Below are 18,755 nucleotides of genomic sequence, written 5' to 3' on the forward strand. Positions count from 1 at the left end.
TAACCATCCTTTAATCTCCAAATAAACTATCCTAATGACTTTTAAATATAAGTAATTGAATTTAAGTATTTTATAGACGATTTAGTAATGAGGAAATGAGTATAGGTGATTAGGGAGCGGTTAAACAAAAGGGTCCGATTCGCCTCACAACGGGTCAGTGAACATTCAACGGAATCGGTCGGTGATGGTAGAGTTTAGTCTCAGATTCGGATGGTCTCCCCACACAAGTAATTCCCCTATAAATAGTGTGGAAGCACGGGGAAGCAGTCACTGGCAGCCCGCCCTTCGTACTATCAACATCTCCACCTCCTCCCTCCTACCTCCTTTGGTACTGTTGGCAGTGGCAGGGAAAATGTTCGCCTCTGCTTGGGTATGTACTGTGTGACTCCTTTGTATTTACCTATTTCACTCATTTCTCTCACATTCTCCCTCTCTCATATTCATCCGTGTCTCAGTTATAAAGATATAATGATAAAGAAACGAAAAATTAGCTTAAGTTGCGAAAGCTGAGGAGTTAAAACAGTCGTTGTTTGTGTGGGAAATAAACATGATATTCAGGAGTGTTTGTCAAGGGGCCAAGTGTTCAGGTGTGTTGCTCTGCTTCCTCCTGTATGGCGCTAAACTATGTCTGCTTGTGAACTTATCCTCAGTGTACAGTATATATCGGATCACGTGAAGATTAGAAACCCACAGTTTATTTCATCTACCTGTTGAACCATGCTAACGCTAAACTAACCAAAGTTAACCTAACGCTAACCTAATATGACGCTAATCTAACTTAACCTAATCTGACGCTAAACTAATCTAAGTGAACATAATCTAAGCTAACTTAACATAATCTGGTGGTAAACTAACTTAAGTTAACATAACGCTAACCTAACGTAACTTAATCTGACGCTAGCCTACCCTAAGTTAACCTAATCTAACCTAAGTTAACTTAATCTGGCACTAACCTAACTTTACCTAACACAAACACAGACAGTGACACCCTCGACACATAAAACCAAAGAGCTCCACAAACTCGTAAGACAAGACAGTGAGAGGAATGTTATTTATCCCCTGCATGACTTGAAGGGGCAGGTGTGGGATAACGCTGTCCCCTGAGTCTGTCTGTCGTGTGCGAGAGACAGTGCTGATGAAGGCTCAAGGGACCGAAGCAATATAAGATTGTCTTACTGATTCACGCGACGCAGAAATTTTCCAATATTCGTGGAAACTTTTCTTTATGGCTCTGAACACGTCTTGGCTTAACTTATCTTAAGCTACACTTAACCTAGCTTAACCTAACTTAACCTAACCTATATCAAGCTAAACTTAATCTAACCTATCTTAAGCTAAACCTAATCTAACCTATCTTAAGCTAAACCTAACTTAATGTAACATTAAAGTAACATAACCTAACTTATCTTACGGTAAACCTAACGTAACTAAACCTATCTAGATAATTTACCTTTGCCGTTATATCTTCACTTTCTTTTTATTCAGATTTATGATGGAAAAAATCGAACGATAGTTTTAGAGAATCGAGATTATTGTTTATGGAAGAGTTTTACTTGGTGCCCCCGAGGTGTTTCGCTTCCCTCCATGATGTATGTACGTCTGTGTGAGCCATTATGGTTTGTCTAGTTTGTTTCTTTGTGTATGTACAGTACAGTAGCTACTATACATACCTAGCCTACTAATAGCCCGGTTTATGGGTACACTGACAACCTGGTAGCCTTGAGCTGAACACTGACAACATGGTAACCCTGAGGTGCACACTGACAACATGGTAGCCCTGAGGTGCACACTGACAACATGGTAGCCCTGAGCTGTACACTGACAACCTGATAGCCTTGAGGTGCACACTGACAACATGGTAGCCTTGAGCTGAACACTGACAACATGGTAACCCTGAGGTGCACACTGACAACATGGTAGCCTTGAGCTGAACACTGACAACATGGTAACCCTGAGGTGCACACTGACAACATGGTGTAGCCTTGAGCTGAACACTGACAACATGGTAACCCTGAGTGCACACTGACAACATGGGTAGCACACTGACAACATGGAGCTGTACACTGACAACATGGTAGCCCTGAGGTGCACACTGACAACATGGTAGCCCTGAGCTGTACACTGATGATCGTTTACATTCAACTAAGTCATCCACGTCTTCCCCCTTCAGCAAGGCATCGTCGTCGTCCTGCTGCTGGCGGCGGCGACGACGGTGAGAGCCTCGACTGAGGGGCAGGAGAAGAAGGACGACCTCGTTTTCGACCTCCTCCAAGACCCTGCAGACGCTAACCTCCACAAAGGCTTCGTAGAGGCCGACCTCCTCCTACCAGCGGAGAGCCAGCAGGTCTCCGCTGTCGCTGCAACGGATCTCGACACATCTGCTACAGGTAGGTCCTCCCGGGGTCTGGTAGTGGAGAGCTGAGCTTCTGCTGTAGGAGTCCTGAGAATAGGTGGATATAGTGTGTGTGTGTGTGTGTGTGTGTGTGTGTGTATGTGTGTGTGTGTGTGTGTGTGTGTGTGTGTGTGTGTGTGTGTGTGTGTGTGTGTGTGTGTGTGTGTGTGTGTGAAAGAGAGAGAGAAAGAGGGCGAGAAAGACATAGATATTTATATAAACAGAAAGAGAAAGATCGAAGGTAAGAGAGAGATATCCTTTTACACAGAAAGATCGAAGGCGTGCGAGAAAGAAAGAGAAAATTGAATAGAGTGAGATAAAGAAAGAGCGGCATTTACACAAGCAAGACAATGGAGGCAAGACACACGCACACACACACAACACACACACACGCACACACACACACACACACAACACACACAGGATACACTTTATTCTTAGCCTGGGACACACCGGCACTGGGTAACTGAAGGTAAACACGCTCACAGAGACGGCCTGAGGGAGTACACTAGTTGTTGCCATTGTTAATAATATCTGGTTATTATAGTAAATGTGTTATATGAGAGAGAGAGAGAGAGAGAGAGAGTCAAAACAAACATTCTTCTCCAAGTGTTTCATGTAAGAATTTATTGCTAGTCGTGACGCACACACACACACACACTAGTCACCCCCCTATTCATATCCTCTGTTTTGTGTTTCTCTACTACAAAGGGCACAAAGGCTACGGAGGAGGTAAGGGCCACAAGGGACACAAGGGCTATAAGGGCAGCTACCACGACAAGGCGGGCTACAAGGGCCACAAGGGCTACAAGGCTAATAAGGGCCACAAGGGCAGCCACTACGGTGACCACGGCAAGGCGCAGTACAAGGTGAGTGTTGATAATCCCGCTTTAGTAAGGACATTCACCTCTGTCACCACAAAGATATTTAATTCTTCTAAATTCACATATTTCCCCCCAAATCAATAAACAAAGGAAACAAAATAAAACACAAAATTCTCTTACTTTCTTTTTATCTTTTGTTTACATTATTTATTTATTTTATTACTTTAAGCAACTGTGAATGTCATCCTCATAACACCCGATATTTCCGAGTCAGGAACACTAAAACGAATACTTTTTTTAATTTCAATCTTTTCTAATTTAGTTTTCGTCCGTGAAATCATCAAAGGTGACGAATCAGAGACAAATTTAATTCATTCTTCCTTTTTTTTTAAAGGAACCATTGATCAGAAGAGACAAGGTTCCATTTTACCAATCCCTTCTAAACAAACCGGAATTAATTTTACTTTTTCTTTTATTTCAAAGATTTCCCCTGAAGTCATTATGTTATTTTTGTTTTCGATAATAAGGACTAGGTTCAGATGCGTTCTATATTCTTCCGTGTTACTTACCTCACTCACTCACTCACTCCCTCGTTCATTAGCTCACTCACTCACTCAGTCGCTCATTCACTCACTCACTCACCTCACCAGGGTTACCACGACGACCACGGCAAGAAATACAAGGGTCACGACGACAAGCACAAGTATTATGGCGATGCTCACAAGGGCAAGAAGGGCAAGAAAGGTCACCACTACGGCTCCAAAGGTCACCACAACAAAGGTCACAAAGACAAGGTGAGTGGCTTATCATTTTCTTGAAGATTTTGATCAATTTTATCAGTCACATTCTCTTAGACAGATAAATGGAAAGCTAGATGCAGCATTGCCTTGTAGTTTCTAAGACAAAGGTTAACTTGTACTTGTAGGGGTACAAGAACGTGTACCACAAGGAGGAGTACCACCACAACAAGAAGTTCTACGACGACCACGACGACAAGAAGTACCACAACAAGTATGACGACTACGACAGCTACTTCAAGGCTCAAAAGGGCAAGGACTACAAGGGCGGCCACTACAAGGTACTACCACACACACATACACCTACACACCTACACACATACACCTACACACCTACACACATACACCTACACACACACCTACACACATACACCTACAAATACACACACACACCTACACACATACACCTACAAATACACACACACACCTACACACATATGCACTGACACCTACACTTACCTAGATCCTTAAGTTGAAGGATATGATCACCTGTGTAAGCTAACCTAACCTAACCCCTCACCTGTAGATCCTTCACCTGTAGAACTTCACCTGTAAAACCTCACCTGTAGAACCTACCTGTAGAACCTCACCTGTAGAACCTTATCTGTAGATTCTCACCTGTAGAACCTTACCTGTAGAACCTCACCTGTAGAACCTTATCTGTAGATTCTCACCTGTAGAACCTCACCTGTAGAACCTTACCTGTAGAACCTTACCTGTAGATTCTCACCTGTAGAACCTTACCTGTAGAACCTTCCTTAATTAATGTCTCCTTTGTCTAGTCTTCGCAGGTAAGTAGTTGGATCTAAGACGTCATAATTTTAGTAATAACCACAATAGCTCATTATAGTCATATTTCTAGTGATTTTTACGTATTTTCTTCTTCTATTTGTAGAGTAATTGCTTAATCAACTTCTAGTAATAGCCATCGGTATATTTCTTCAAACCTTTCGTTCTTAGCACTTATTATTTCCTGTCAAACTTATAGAGAAATTATTAATAACCTGAATCTATTTCTCCTCTTACTTCCTATCCACCTAGAGGAAGATAAATAGTGGAGGAGGAGGAGGTGATGATGAGGAGGCGGACACACACACAAGGGCGGGAACTACTTCAGGGAGTGATGCAGCTCTCAGGAAACACAAGGTAGAGGCTGATGCAGCTCTCAGGAAACACAAGGTAGAGGCTGATGCAGCTCTCAGGAAACACAAGGTAGAGGCTGATGCAGCTCTCAGGAAACACAAGGTAGAGGGTGTTTCTGAGAGTTCCCCCAAGACTCAGAGTGGACTAAGAGCGAAGAAAATCTCAGTTAAAGATAAAGAGAAGTTAGAGATAATGAGTGATAAGAAATCTCAACCAAATCGGGTTAAGAAGAGCACTGGAAAGATCCTCCGCCATGACGTCATTGATGTGAAGAAGAAAATGGGGAGGAAAAGCATCAACAGAAAACGGGAAATTGATAAATCTTTCAAAAGAAAACTAAAAGAAAGGGAAAGGAAAGTGGGAAGACAGCAGGTAAAGGAAAAGAAAGCCCAAGAGAAGAAGAAGAAAATAAGAAACGAAGATAAGATAAGAAAGAAGAGAGATAATAGTCCAAAATCCAACGAAACAAGATCCACAGAGAAAAGAAGAAAATCAGACAAGAAAGTCAAACATAAAGACAAAAAACATCACTTAGTAAACACCGAAGACAAAGAAAGAGGAAAAGATGTCAAGAATATACACAAGAAAAAAGAAGACAAGAAGCCAACGAAAACAAAACATACAAAGCCATCGAAGACAACACAAAAAACAGAAGAATCTACGACTTTACTTACAACTGACGGAGACGATAAGCTGCAGAGGCGATCAACGAAGAAACTCCTAAAGTTAGAGCGACAGAAGTGCCGAGGACACTACAGGACTTGTCTCAAAGCTGCGCGACTGAAGACACGTAAAGAAAACAAGGCATCGTCATCTGGATCAAAACAACAAGAAAGCATTAAAGGAAGTGTTGGGAGGAAGTTTGTAAAGAAGGAAAGGTTAGATATAAAGTCTGGTGATACTCGGAAGGGGAAAGATGGTGGGGGAGATCGAGGAAGACTTAAGTTACCCCTGAAAGACAACAAAAAGAAAACGAAAATAACAGAAAATGGTCACAGACGTTCTTCACCTCAGAGCAGTCATTCATCAGAGCGCAGACGTTCACCCCAGAGCAGTCATTCATCAGAGCGCAGACGTTCACCCCAGAGCAGTCATTCATCAGAGCGCAAACCTACACAACTAAAAGGAATCATAAAGGAGAAGAAATCGACTACGAATCAGAGGAGGAAGCAGCAGACCTTTAAGAACACCACGAAACATAATCGTGAAAAACGCTTTAAGAACTCAGAGGATAACAACAGCCAATCAAAGCTCACGAGACAAAAGAAAACACCAAGAAGAGACAAAAAGACAAATAAAGGGAGAAAATTTAACGTTAAAACTAAAGTCACACCAAAAGCAGGACACGAAAGACGTAATTTAACAAAGACACAACAACGAGGAGGTAAACAACAGAAGAGACGAGATGAGAACAGAAGTAAACGTCAAGATAAAGGAAACATCGCTAATTATCGTGCTAAGAGAGAAAGCAGAAACAGAAAACAAACTCCGGACGACCAAAACAAGATAAAGCAGATAGATAAGTCTCCCCTAAAAGTTAAAAGAAACAGGAATAATAAGAGAAATTCTAAAATATATCAAAATAATCCTTCACAATCTATAAAAATCCAGAAGGAAAGACCAGGAGATAAAGAAACAAAAGGAAAAGGAGGAAAATCTATGAGAAGTGAGGAGAGAAGTCATCAACATACTAAGAAGACCTTCAGAGGTAAACACCAACAAAGTACCAAGACAAAAGACAATCGGGAAAGTGACCCACAGCATAAGGAGCCTCAGAGGGGAGACGGGAGACCTGAAGTAATAAGCGAGGAAGGTAAACTACTCAAACAATGTCTTAGAGCTCTAGCAAAAGTAGATCGCAAGACGAGTTTGTTGATACACGAAAAATTCCTGACAACATGCCAACAGAAGCAACGCAGAGGAAACCAACACCGCCATTCTGAGTTAAGTAAACGTCAGAACAGGGATGATGTCAATAAATCTACCATACGTGGGAGACTACGACGAAACGGCAGACATTCACCACAAGATAACAAGAAAAACCAACGTGAGGCCAAGAACATGATAGAAGGTAACTCTCCAAAACAAAAGAAGAACGACAGACACCCAAAGCATCGACTAGAACTTAAGAGAAAATACCTCAAGAAGGAGTCAAGCGATGGCATGACCAGACCACTACAACTCTTGCCAAATCGCCAGATAAGCCAAAACACAGAGAGAAGAACTGCCACCACTGACAGACGACCACGACCTCACGCCAATAAGAAAAACAAACAGAATAACAAAAGTGATAAATTCCGGAAGCTTGTGTCGTCAGATAGAGAAAAATATGACGATTATAAAAGATCTCAGGCAGCTGTTGTTGATAGGAAGAGGAGACGTAAAACACACGAGGGAAAATCGCTTAATAATCTCATGTATACTGATCGTTGGGGGAACCAGAGGGGGTACAGGGACCTTCCAGGGGTTACGAAGGCGGGACAGCGAAGACAGAGAGAAATTACTCGATTGAAACAGCGAAAAGATGAGAAGAGAGAGAAGAGAGAGAAGAGAGAGAAGAGAGAGAAGAAAGAAAGATATTTTAATGAGAAAGAAGGGAAAGGAGTCTCACATCTCAAGTCCGGTGGGTATCGTGGAAAAGAAAGCAAGAAAGAAAATCACAAGGAAAATAGTCGATTAAAACGAAGCCAAAAGGAAAAGAGAAAAAGAGAATCAAAACAAACAGACAACAAAGACAAAACGAAAGAAAAATCTGATAAAAATCAAAACAAAAACAAAAAGAGAGAAAGACACATCAAAAGGAAAGACAAGAAAGAAAAAAGACAAGAAAAAATCTAATGAATATCAACAAACGCGACAAAATCCCAAGAAAGACGACAGCAAACACATGCCAGCCACCGGGAGGACGGCAAACAAACCCAGCCAACACCACAAACACAGTCCAGCGAGCAGCCAGACGAGCGACCAAGTGTTGAAAGATTAATCCACCAAGAAATTAAACATGAAAAAGTTCCATTAAAGTGAGAACGTAAGAATAAACAAGAGAAGAACACTAAGAACAAGAACAAGAACGCCACTCTAGAATGGTTGGCTTCGTCGAGGCAAGGATAGAGGAAGTAAGAGTAAGGAGAACGAGTGAAGAAAGAGGTGGAATGAAGACAGAAATGAAGTAGATACCAGGAGAAACAGATGAAACGAAGACAATAATGAAATAAAAAATGAAGAAACCAAGAATAAAGATGACAAATGAAGCAAATAGGAAGAGAACAGGTGAAATGAAGTCAATAATAAAGTTAAAATGAAGAAACTAGGTAAACAGAAGACAGAAATGAAGTGAAAAATGAAGACAACAGAGAGACAAACAAGTATAAACGATATAATAATGAGCTAAAAAGATAAGTCTCTCAATATAGGGAGAGGATGAGTCACCCGGAGGATTAGATCCCTTTAAAACCTTCTGAGAAAAACAACAGACTGAGAAGAGGATCAAAGGCGCTTATATATAACACCGGGATAAAGTTAGTGGCGTTGAAATAATAAGAGTGAAAACAATATATACAACTATATACATTATGCCTGACCAGACCTACACCAAGACCAGACCTACACCAAGACCAGACCTACACCAAGACCAGACCTACACCAAGACCAGACCTACACCAAGACCAGACCTACACCAAGACCAGACCTACACCAAGACCAGACCTACACCAAGACCAGACCTACACCAAGACCAGACCTACACCAAGACCAGACCTACACCAAGACCAGAAAATATAATATAAATTTAATGCCAAAGTAATTAAATATGTTTATATAATTAGTGTGAATTAATAAGTCATTCACAAGATAAACTACCATTTACAAGAGTCACCCAAGAAAGGCTTAAGAGAAAACGTGCACAGAAAACGATGATGGTGTGTGTACAGGAATAGTGGAGGTGAGACGTGTAGGTGTTCATGTGCGTCTTGGGCCTGTGTGTGTGTGTGTGTCCGTTTATATTCTTACTAACTTTATTTTTATGTGTTTATTAATCATATTTTTTTGTAATTTGTTTATTTTTCTCTCGTTTTTTTTGTGTTTTTTTGCGTGTCTTAATTTCGTGTTTTTATCTAATCATTTATTTTACCTTTTTTTAAATGTTTATTTTTCTGTTTTCTCTCCCTTTACTTATTCATTCATTTATTCAGGTTAAACATACCTACACTGCACATGTACACACATATATGTATACCAACTACTTGCATTACACACACACACACACACACACACGACAAAAAGGACATATCCCTCAAGATAAGAATAATTCACTCTAAAAATTCACCCTTATCAACGCAGCTCATAAGGATTAAAATAGAATAGTGTTGGGCCCCAAATTTACCCTCCAAATAAGATTAGTTCAGTGTGGGTAATATTCTTAATTAACTCCCAGGTGAGGAGCACAGGTGAGATGTTTCACCTCCCCAAAATGTGTCATTATTTCGCAAAGTCAGATGAGGCGGCCTCCCTCCTCCTCCCCCCCCCCTTCTCGACCTCCTCACCTTCCCTCCCTTCTCCCCCTCCTCCCTCCTTCTCGCCTTCCTCACTCCCCCCTCCTTCCTCCCTCCCTCTTCCTCCCTCCCTCTTCCTCCCTCACTCACCCTCTTCTCCTCACCCCAGGGAGGTTCCCACCACGACAAACACGGCAAGAAGGGCCACCATGAGAAGGGCAAGTACCACGACGACCACAAGGGCCACAAGGGCCAATATGGCGACAAGGGCCACTATGGCCACAAGAGTTCCTATGGCAAGAAGGGCGGACACAAGGGCGATTATGGCCACGACGACCACAAGGGATATGGCCATGATGACCACAAGGGCCATGACGACCACAAGGGCTATGGCCACGACGACCATAAGGGATATGGCCACGACGCCACGACGACCATAAGGGATATGGCCACGACGACGACCATGGCCACGGAGGATATGGCCACGATGACCACAAAGGATATGGCCATGACGACCACAAGGGTTATGTACGACGACCATAAGGACATGGCCACGACGCCTATGGCCACGGAGGATATGGCCACGACGACCACAAAGGATATGGGCACGACGACCACAAGGATATGGGCACGACGACCACAAAGGATACGACGACCAAAGGATATGGCCACGACGACTACAAAGGATATGGCCACGACGACCACGGTGAGTAGGCTTTAAAAAATGTTGTGAGCCATAAGCAAACACACTGTCTCTCTCACCTGATGCCCCCACTCTCTCACGGGCGGGGGTACCAAACACACTGTCTCTCTCACCTGATGCCTCACTCTCTCACGGGCGGGGTACCAAACACACTGTCTCTCTCACCTGATGCCTCACTCTGTACCAAACACATGTCTCTCTCACCTGATGCCACCTCTCACGGGGCTGGGGTACCCACACTGTCTCAACACTGTCTCTCTCACCTGATGCCTCACTCTCTCACGGGGGGGTACCAAACACACTGTCTCTACCTGACTCTCTCACGGTGTACCAAAACACACTGTCTCTCTCACCTGATGCCTCACCTCTCTCACGGGGCGGGGGTACCAAACACTGTCTCTCTCACCTGATGCCTCACTCTCTCACGGGGCGGGGGTACCAAACACACTGTCTCTCTCACCTGATGCCTCACTCTGTACCTCTGTCTCTCACCTGATGCCTCACTCTCTCACGGGGCGGGGTACCAAACACACTGTCTCTCTCACCTGATGCCTCCCACTCTCTCACGGGGCTGGGGTACCAAACACTGTCTCTCTCACCTGATGCCTCACTCTCTCACGGGGCTGGGGGTACCAAACACACTGTCTCTCTCACCTGATCTCTCTCACGGGGCTGGGGTACCAAACACACTGTCTCTCTCACCTGATGCCTCACTCTCTCACGGGGCTGGGGTACCAAACACACTGTCTCTCTCACCTGATGCCTCACTCTCTCACGGGCTGGGGTACCAAACACCTCTCTCCCTGATGCCTCACTCTCTCACGGGGCGGGGTACCAAACACACTGTCTCTCTCACCTGATGCCTCACTCTCTCAGGGGCAGGGGTACCAACACTGTCTCTCTCACCTGATGCCTCACTCTCACAGGGCGGGGTACCAAACACTGTCTCTCTCACCTGATGCCTCACTCTCACGGGGCAGGTACCAAACACACTGTCTCTCTCACCTGATGCCTCACTCTCTCACGGGGCGGGGGTACCAAACACACTGTCTCTCTCTCACCTGATGCCTCACTCTCTCACGGGGGGGGTACCAAACACACTGTCTCTCTCACCTGATGCCTCACTCTCTCACGGGGCAGGGGTACCAAACACACTGTCTCTCACCTGATGCCCCACTCTCACGGGCGGGGGGTACCAACACACTGTCTCTCACCTGATGCCTCACTCTCTCACGGGGCGGGGTACCAAACACACTGTCTCTCTCACCTGATGCCTCACTCTCTCACGGGGCGGGGGTACCAAACACACTGTCTCCTCACCTGATGCCTCACCTCACTACCAAACACACTGTCTCTCTCACCTGATGCCTCACTCTCTCACGGGGCGGGGGTACCAAACACACTGTCTCTCTCACCTGATGCCTCACTCTCTCACGGGGCGGGGGTACCAAACACACTGTCTCTCTCACCTGATGCCTCACTCTCTCACGGGGCGGGGGTACCAAACACACTGTCTCTCTCACCTGATGCCTCACTCTCTCACGGGGCGGGGGTACCTCATGTATATGTATAAGTATGAGAATAAGTAGCTGTCAACCTTATTCACGTAAAGTATAAGTAACTATTGAGTGATGTATAAAGAGCCACCTTTGCCCCACACAGGCCACGGTGATCACGGCGGCTATGGCTCACACTCCAACGTGCAGCCCGTCACCACAGTCGCTAAGGCAGGTCCCGCTTCAGGCTTCGTCCCGATGTATGTTCCTGCATCATCATCCAAGTCCCCTACATTATTCTCTCCCTCTCTATCATTAGTTCCTCCACCACGACCACCAACGCCAACACTGGTGGCGGCTCCATCCTACACGCCCTCATCAACGTCGTCCTCCCAGCCTCTCGGTCTCCTGGTGGCTGGTGGTACGCCAAAGGGCACTCACACCTTCGAAAGTTTCGGTGACTTTGCCAAGTTTATCTGAGAACACCTGAGTGCAGGTGCTAGTGGTAGATACGTCACAGCTCTCTCACACACACAAACTTAGCGTCAACAAACACTCCAACAACTGCCAGGGCCGACACTCCTCTTCCTAAGTCGTCTCAAGAGGACCTTCTCAGTCTCACACAGTCCTCAGTGAACAATGATTTATTGAGAAGTTTATCTCATTATGTCTCCAGGTGAAACAACAACAACAACAACAATAATAGTAATAACAATACCACTTGTTAACCATTGCGTCATCTGTTCATCTACCTCGTAATGTGCACTGAGCCACTAACTGTATTTCTTAAAAACCTACAACAATGTTTTATGTTATTAGAGGTGTTAAAAGGTGTTTTGTTCTCCAGCTTATTATTATGTTTAATAAAGTTATAGTGTAATATACTGACGTCTTTGTGTTACCCTTATGATGCTGTGTGTGTGTGTGTGTGTGTGTGTGTGTGTGTGTGTGTGTGTGTGTGTACTTATAATCACTAATAAATTTTGTGATAAAAAGTTTAGTAATAATATTTATAATTGAAAATAATGATTGGAGGTGTGTTGAGTCATGAGGACCATTAAACCATCATTGGAGGTCGGCTGTTGAGTAGAGTAATAACCATCATTAGAGGTCATTGTTGATAAGGACCATTCATCATTGGAGGTCGGCTGTTGAGTCGCTGAGGACCATTAAACCATCATTAGGAGTCGGCTGTTGAGTCACTGAGTACCATTAAACCATCATTGGAGGTCGGCTGTTGAGTCACTGAGTACCATTAAACCATCATTGGAGGTCGGCTGTTGAGTCACTGAGGACCATTAAACCATCTGGAGGTCGGCTGTTGAGTCACTGAGTACCATTAAACCATCATTGGAGGTCGGCTGTTGAGTCACTGAGTACCATTAAACCATCATTGGAGGTCGGCTGTTGAGTCACTGAGTACCATTAAACCATCATTGGAGGTCGGCTGTTGAGTCACTGAGTACCATTAAACCATCATTGGAGGTCGGCTGTTGAGTGCTGAGTACCATTAAACCATCATTGGAGGTCGGCTGTTGAGTCACTGAGTGCCATTAAACCATCATTGGAGGTCGGCTGAGGACATTAAACCATCATTGAGGTCGGCTGTTGAGTCACTGAGGACCATTAAACCATCATTGGAGGTCGGCTGTTGAGTCACTGAGTACCATTAAACCATCATTGGAGGTCGGCTGTTGAGTCGCTGAGACCATTAAACCATCATTGGAGGTCGGCTGTTGAGTCACTGAGTACCATTAAACCATCATTGGAGGTCGGCTGTTGAGTCGCTGAGGACCATTAAACCATCATTAGAGGTCGGCTGTTGATTGAGGACCATTAAACCATCATTGGAGGTCGGCTGTTGAGTCACTGGAGTACCATTAAACCATCATTGAGTGTCGGCTGTTGTTGAGTCACTGAGTACCATTAAACCATCATTGGAGGTCGGCTGTTGAGTCACTGAGTACCATTAAACCATCATTGGAGGTCGGTTGTTGAGTCGCTGAGGACCATTAAAACCATCATTGGAGGTCGGCTATGTTGAGTCACTGGTGCCATTAAACCATCATTGGAGGTCGGCTGTTGAGTCGCTGAGGACCATTAAACCATCATTGGAGGTCGGCTGTTGGAGTCACTGAGACCATTAAACCATCATTGGAGGTCTGTTGAGCACTGGAGTTGAGGTCGCTGAGGACCATTAAACCATCATTGGAGGTCGGCTGTTGAGTCACTGAGTACCATTAAAACCATCATTGGAGGTCGGCTGTTGAGTCGCTGAGGACCATTAAACCATCATGGAGGTCGGCTGTTGAGTCGCTGAGGACCATTAAAACCATCATTGGAGGTCGGCTGTTGAGTCACTGAGTACCATTAAACCATCATTGGAGGTCGGCTATTTGAGTCACTGGAGTACCATTAAATTGAGGTTTGGCTGTTGAGTCACTGAGGACCATTAAACCATCATTGGAGGTCGGCTGTTGAGTCGCTGAGGACCATTAAACCATCATTGGAGGTCGGCTGTTGAGTCGCTGAGGACCATTAAACCATCATTGGAGGCTTGGCTGTTGAGTCGCTGGAGGACCATTAAACCATCATTGAGGTCGGCTGTTGAGTCACTGAGGACCATTAAACCATCATTGGAGGTCGGCTGTTGAGTCGCTGAGGACCATTAAACCATCATTGGAGGTCGGCTGTTGAGTCACTGAGGACCATTAAACCATCATTGAGGTCGGCTGTTGAGTCGCTGAGGACCATTAAACCATCATTGGAAGTCGGCTGTTGAGTCACTGGAGGACCATTAGTAAACCATCATTGGAGGTCGGCTGTTGAGTCACTGAGGACCATTAAACCATCATTGGAGGTCGGCTGTTGAGTTGAGGACCATTAAAAGTCGGCTGTTGAGGTCGGCTGTTGCGACCATTAAACCATCATTGGAGGTCGGCTGTTGAGTCACTGAGACCATTAAACCATCATTGAGGTCGGCTGTTGAGTCACTGAGGACCATTAAACCATCATTGGAGGTCGGCTGTTGAGTCACTGAGGACCATTAAACCATAATTGGAGGTCGGCTGTTGAGTCACTGAGGACCATTAAACAATCATTGGAGGTCGGCTGTTGAGTCGCTGAGCACCATTAAACCATCATTGGAGGTCGGCTGTTGAGTCACTGAGGACCATTAAACCATCATTGGAGGTCGGCTGTTGAGTCACTGAGGACCATTAAACCATTATCATCATCTAAGATAAAAAATCCGAATAAATCTTAATAAATTTTTGTAATAATTTGATTATATCAAATTATTTTAGGAAATTTTGATTAATAAATAAAACTGAGTTGACTAAACTTCACCACTACAACACCTGTGTCAAGTCGGAAAGGTTGGCATCACTGGACCAGCCAAGGTGAGGTGACCAGGGATTGATTGAATTGATTGATTGTAACAGTTTATTTAGCCAGAAAAATACAGATACAGAGTGAATAATAATAACAATATTAACATGGCTGAGCCAGTTGAGAACCTGAGCTCTCTTTGGGGCACCTGATATATACTATACATTTATCTCAAGGAAGTATTATGTAACATTTGGTATCATCTGGAATAGTACAATAGAATGGTGGTAATAACAACATGTTACCACGGTTACCACTTCAATATTTATTTATTTTATTATTTATTATTTTTATTTATTTTTTATTTATTTATTTATTTATTTATACATACATATACAGGTATACACACACACACACACACACACATATATATATATATATATATATATATATATATATATATATATATATATATATATATATATATATATATATATATACACACATACATACACATACACATATACATATAAATTAGAGTGGAATTTAAAAACATAAGTATAATGGGGGAGCAGTACAACCTGGGTTGTACAGTAATAAGGTTGAACAAGAGGACAGAGCTTTCAGGATTATGTCTAGTTGGCAATTATGTTTATTGCAATGGTAATTACTTATTTATTTACATGATAATTTCCGATAAAACGGATTTGGTGGTACAATAAAAGCAGGTACTGTAAATATAGTAAGTGTTACAAGAAATATTAATACTTCGACAATAGATATTTTTTTAGAGATGATTTAAAGGAAGGGAGCGTAGTCTTTGCTCGGATGGGTGGGGGTAAGTTGTTCCACACCTTCACACCGTGATATTTTATGGAGGTCTGGGACTGAGAGGAGCGCATGGGGGGTGGTCTTAGTAGCTCTGGGTGCCTTAAGTTGTATCTCTGATTATTCCGGAACTGGAAGTAATTATTGTCAATCAAGTGATTGATAGGTTTGTAAACAAAGAGGGCACAGCAGTAAGTGTTAATATCCTCGAATTTTAAAAAATTCAAAATAGCAAATTTTTCGTTTGAGTGATCTGCTCTCTTCAAGTAGGTCATTGACCCAGACTTCACCACGTGCACTACACACTCTCTGTCAAGCCTCAGTTTGTGATGATTGTGATGATATTCCAGCACTATATATCGCTACACTACACGGGTAAGGGTTTTATATTATTCTATATTCCTGACGTTAATTGTTTTTGACGATAGGTAATCTAGTAATTGAAATATATAGGTGACTTTGAGACAGGTGTCAACCATATTTATGCCTGGCGATATTGAAGTTCTATTTTTTTCCTGTTGGGAGTTTGAAGAGAATTATACAGTCAGTGAAGTTATTACTATTATGGTTAAGTTAAGAATATTCTGATGGTATATTGTTAAAGTGGTAACAAGGTGATCGGAGTTAGTTTAACATAAGGAAACTTCAGGTTAATTTACTAAGTTTTATCAACATGAAGACCCACGAACTACACCTGCAACAAACTACACACTACTCTTCTGTGTATTATTAAACTAGCAGTCAAGTCCTAAGGATGGGTGGGAGGGAAACACAGGAAAGGGCTAAGTTTCTTTATTCCTCTACCGTTCCGGGCTACACAGAAGCCATCCTCAGGGAGACGGCTACACAGAAGCCATCCTCAGGGAGACAGTTACGTGTGTCTCCCGGCCTGGACCTAGCTTCTATGGGCGCCTTGTTGTGACAAAGTTTAGTCGGCGGTATTGACTGTCCCGATGTAACCTTCCCTATGGTTAATTATTTCTTCAGCTTATTTCACATGAAGATTAACCCCCCCCTCCCTTCCTCCTCAAAGCTTATTTCACCTGAAGATTAACACCCCTAATGCTAACCTAACCTATCCTCTCCTATATTAACTTAATCCAACTGAACCTAATTTGACGTAACCTAACCTGACGTTAACCTAACCCAACCCAACCTAACTTAAGCCCCTAGGAAGTGTTAGAATGTTTAGTAATGAAGTGAATTAAGCGGGATAATTAATCTTCAGGTGATGGGAAGAACTTAAAAGAGTTCGCGGTAGGTAGTGGAGAAGAGTGAGTGTACAGCTAACGGAGGAGGAGGAGAGAACTGACAAGGAGAGAGGAGAAGCGTAGATAGATGATGTCAGGAAATGGGTGATAGCTTGGAGGAGAGGTAGAGCAAGAGTAAGGCCAGAGAGAGACAGTGAAGAGAAGATGAGGAGAGAAAGGAAGCAAGAGGAAGATGGTGGATAGCAAAGGCAGAGAGGAGGCCATGAGCGTGTGTGTGTGTGTGTGTGTGTGTGTGTGTGTGTGTGCTTCCAAACACTCTAGTAAAACAACAAATACATCTTGTAGCGTCAGGATATGTATTTCTTGTCACTTAGTAGTAATGTAGTAGTAGTAGCACCGGTAGTAGTAGTAGAAGTAGTAGTATTAGTAGTAGTGCCAGTAGTAGTAGGTTAATAGTAGTAGTAGTAATAATGGAAGCAGTGTTAATAATAGTAGTAATGATAGTAGTAGTAATAGTAGCAGTAATGGAAATAGTAGCAGTAACGGAAGTAGTAGTCGTAGTAGTAGTAGCAGTAGTATGGCCACGTAAACAAATACAACACCATCTAGGTAATAATGGAAGCAGTGTTAATAATAGTAGTAATGATAGTAGTAGTAATAGTAGCAGTAATGGAAATAGTAGCAGTAACGGAAGTAGTAGTCGTAGTAGTAGTAGCAGTAGTATGGCCACGTAAACAAATACAACACCATCTAGGAACTTCCACTAAGACATATGCTCACACTAGAAGCATGAGGCAGACATACTGAGAGCCCCAGCCATTATCCCTAGACCTTGAGCCTTATAATAACCATACGAAGACGAGACAAGGAAGAAATGTAAGAAAGGGGTGTAATTGATGAATGAGAGGAGAGAGAGAGAGAGAGATAGGTGAGGAGGGAGGGAGGGAGGAAAGGAAGGAAGGAAAATTTGATCAAAGTGGAAGGTAGGAGAGAGAGGAGATAGGAAGAAGGGAAGATGATTGTAGGTAGAGAAAATGAGAAACATAGAAGGAAGGAAGAAGTAAAAAACGTAAAAATAGTGAAAAAACCAACGAATTTCTTTTACTTTCTGTTTTTTATTACCAGATCAAAATTGTGAATATTTCTAGTCTGCTATTTTATGTTTTCATCCACAAAACAAATAAAATTCACAAAATAAGAGAAGACGCAGGAGTGATTTTGTTTTTTATTTCGTAAGTTCCGACAGCCAAGGCTATTGCCACGCACAATTGGCTACACCGTTAACTTTGGGTGAATGTAGGGGAGGTGAAGGGGAGAAGGGGAGTGGAAGGGGAATTAAAAAAAGGAGGGAAGAGGAAGAGGGTGAATAGGGATGAGGGAAGAAGAAAGTCAATGAAGGGGAAGGAGGAGAAAGGGGAAAAGAGAAAGAGGGAAGGAGGAGGAAGAAAGGGAAGGAGTGAATGGAGGAAAGGGGAAGGGGAGAATGGTACCTCCTCTTGGCTAGTTCTCATAGACACACAACTGACGATCCACCGTAGAAA

General features: G+C 43.3%; 1 protein-coding gene across 9 annotated transcripts; it reads left to right on the plus strand.

Annotated features, from left to right (window-relative positions):
• Positions 1-258: 258 nt before the first annotated feature.
• LOC121878328 (RNA-binding motif protein, X-linked-like-3) lies at positions 259-12,729 on the plus strand. 9 transcript variants are annotated; one of them, XM_042384478.1, is made up of 10 exons: positions 259-370; positions 2,171-2,387; positions 3,104-3,261; positions 3,867-4,010; positions 4,142-4,294; positions 9,816-10,065; positions 10,101-10,169; positions 10,221-10,263; positions 10,303-10,352; positions 12,012-12,729. In XM_042384478.1, exons 1-10 carry the CDS (start codon positions 353-355, stop codon positions 12,323-12,325), a joined length of 1,416 nt encoding a protein of 471 aa, XP_042240412.1. In that variant the 5' UTR covers positions 259-352; the 3' UTR covers positions 12,326-12,729. The 9 variants fall into 9 exon arrangements, with proteins under 9 accessions (XP_042240412.1, XP_042240411.1, XP_042240413.1 ...); XM_042384477.1 differs by having other exon boundaries at positions 9,816-10,055; positions 10,088-10,169; XM_042384479.1 differs by lacking the exons at positions 10,303-10,352; positions 12,012-12,729 and having other exon boundaries at positions 9,816-10,055; positions 10,088-10,293.
• The last annotated feature ends 6,026 nt before the right edge of the window (positions 12,730-18,755 follow it).

The sequence above is a fragment of the Homarus americanus genome, unplaced genomic scaffold (genome assembly GCF_018991925.1).
Source record: "Homarus americanus isolate GMGI-L3 unplaced genomic scaffold, GMGI_Hamer_2.0 scaffold41027, whole genome shotgun sequence".
Lineage (NCBI taxonomy): Eukaryota > Metazoa > Arthropoda > Malacostraca > Decapoda > Nephropidae > Homarus > Homarus americanus.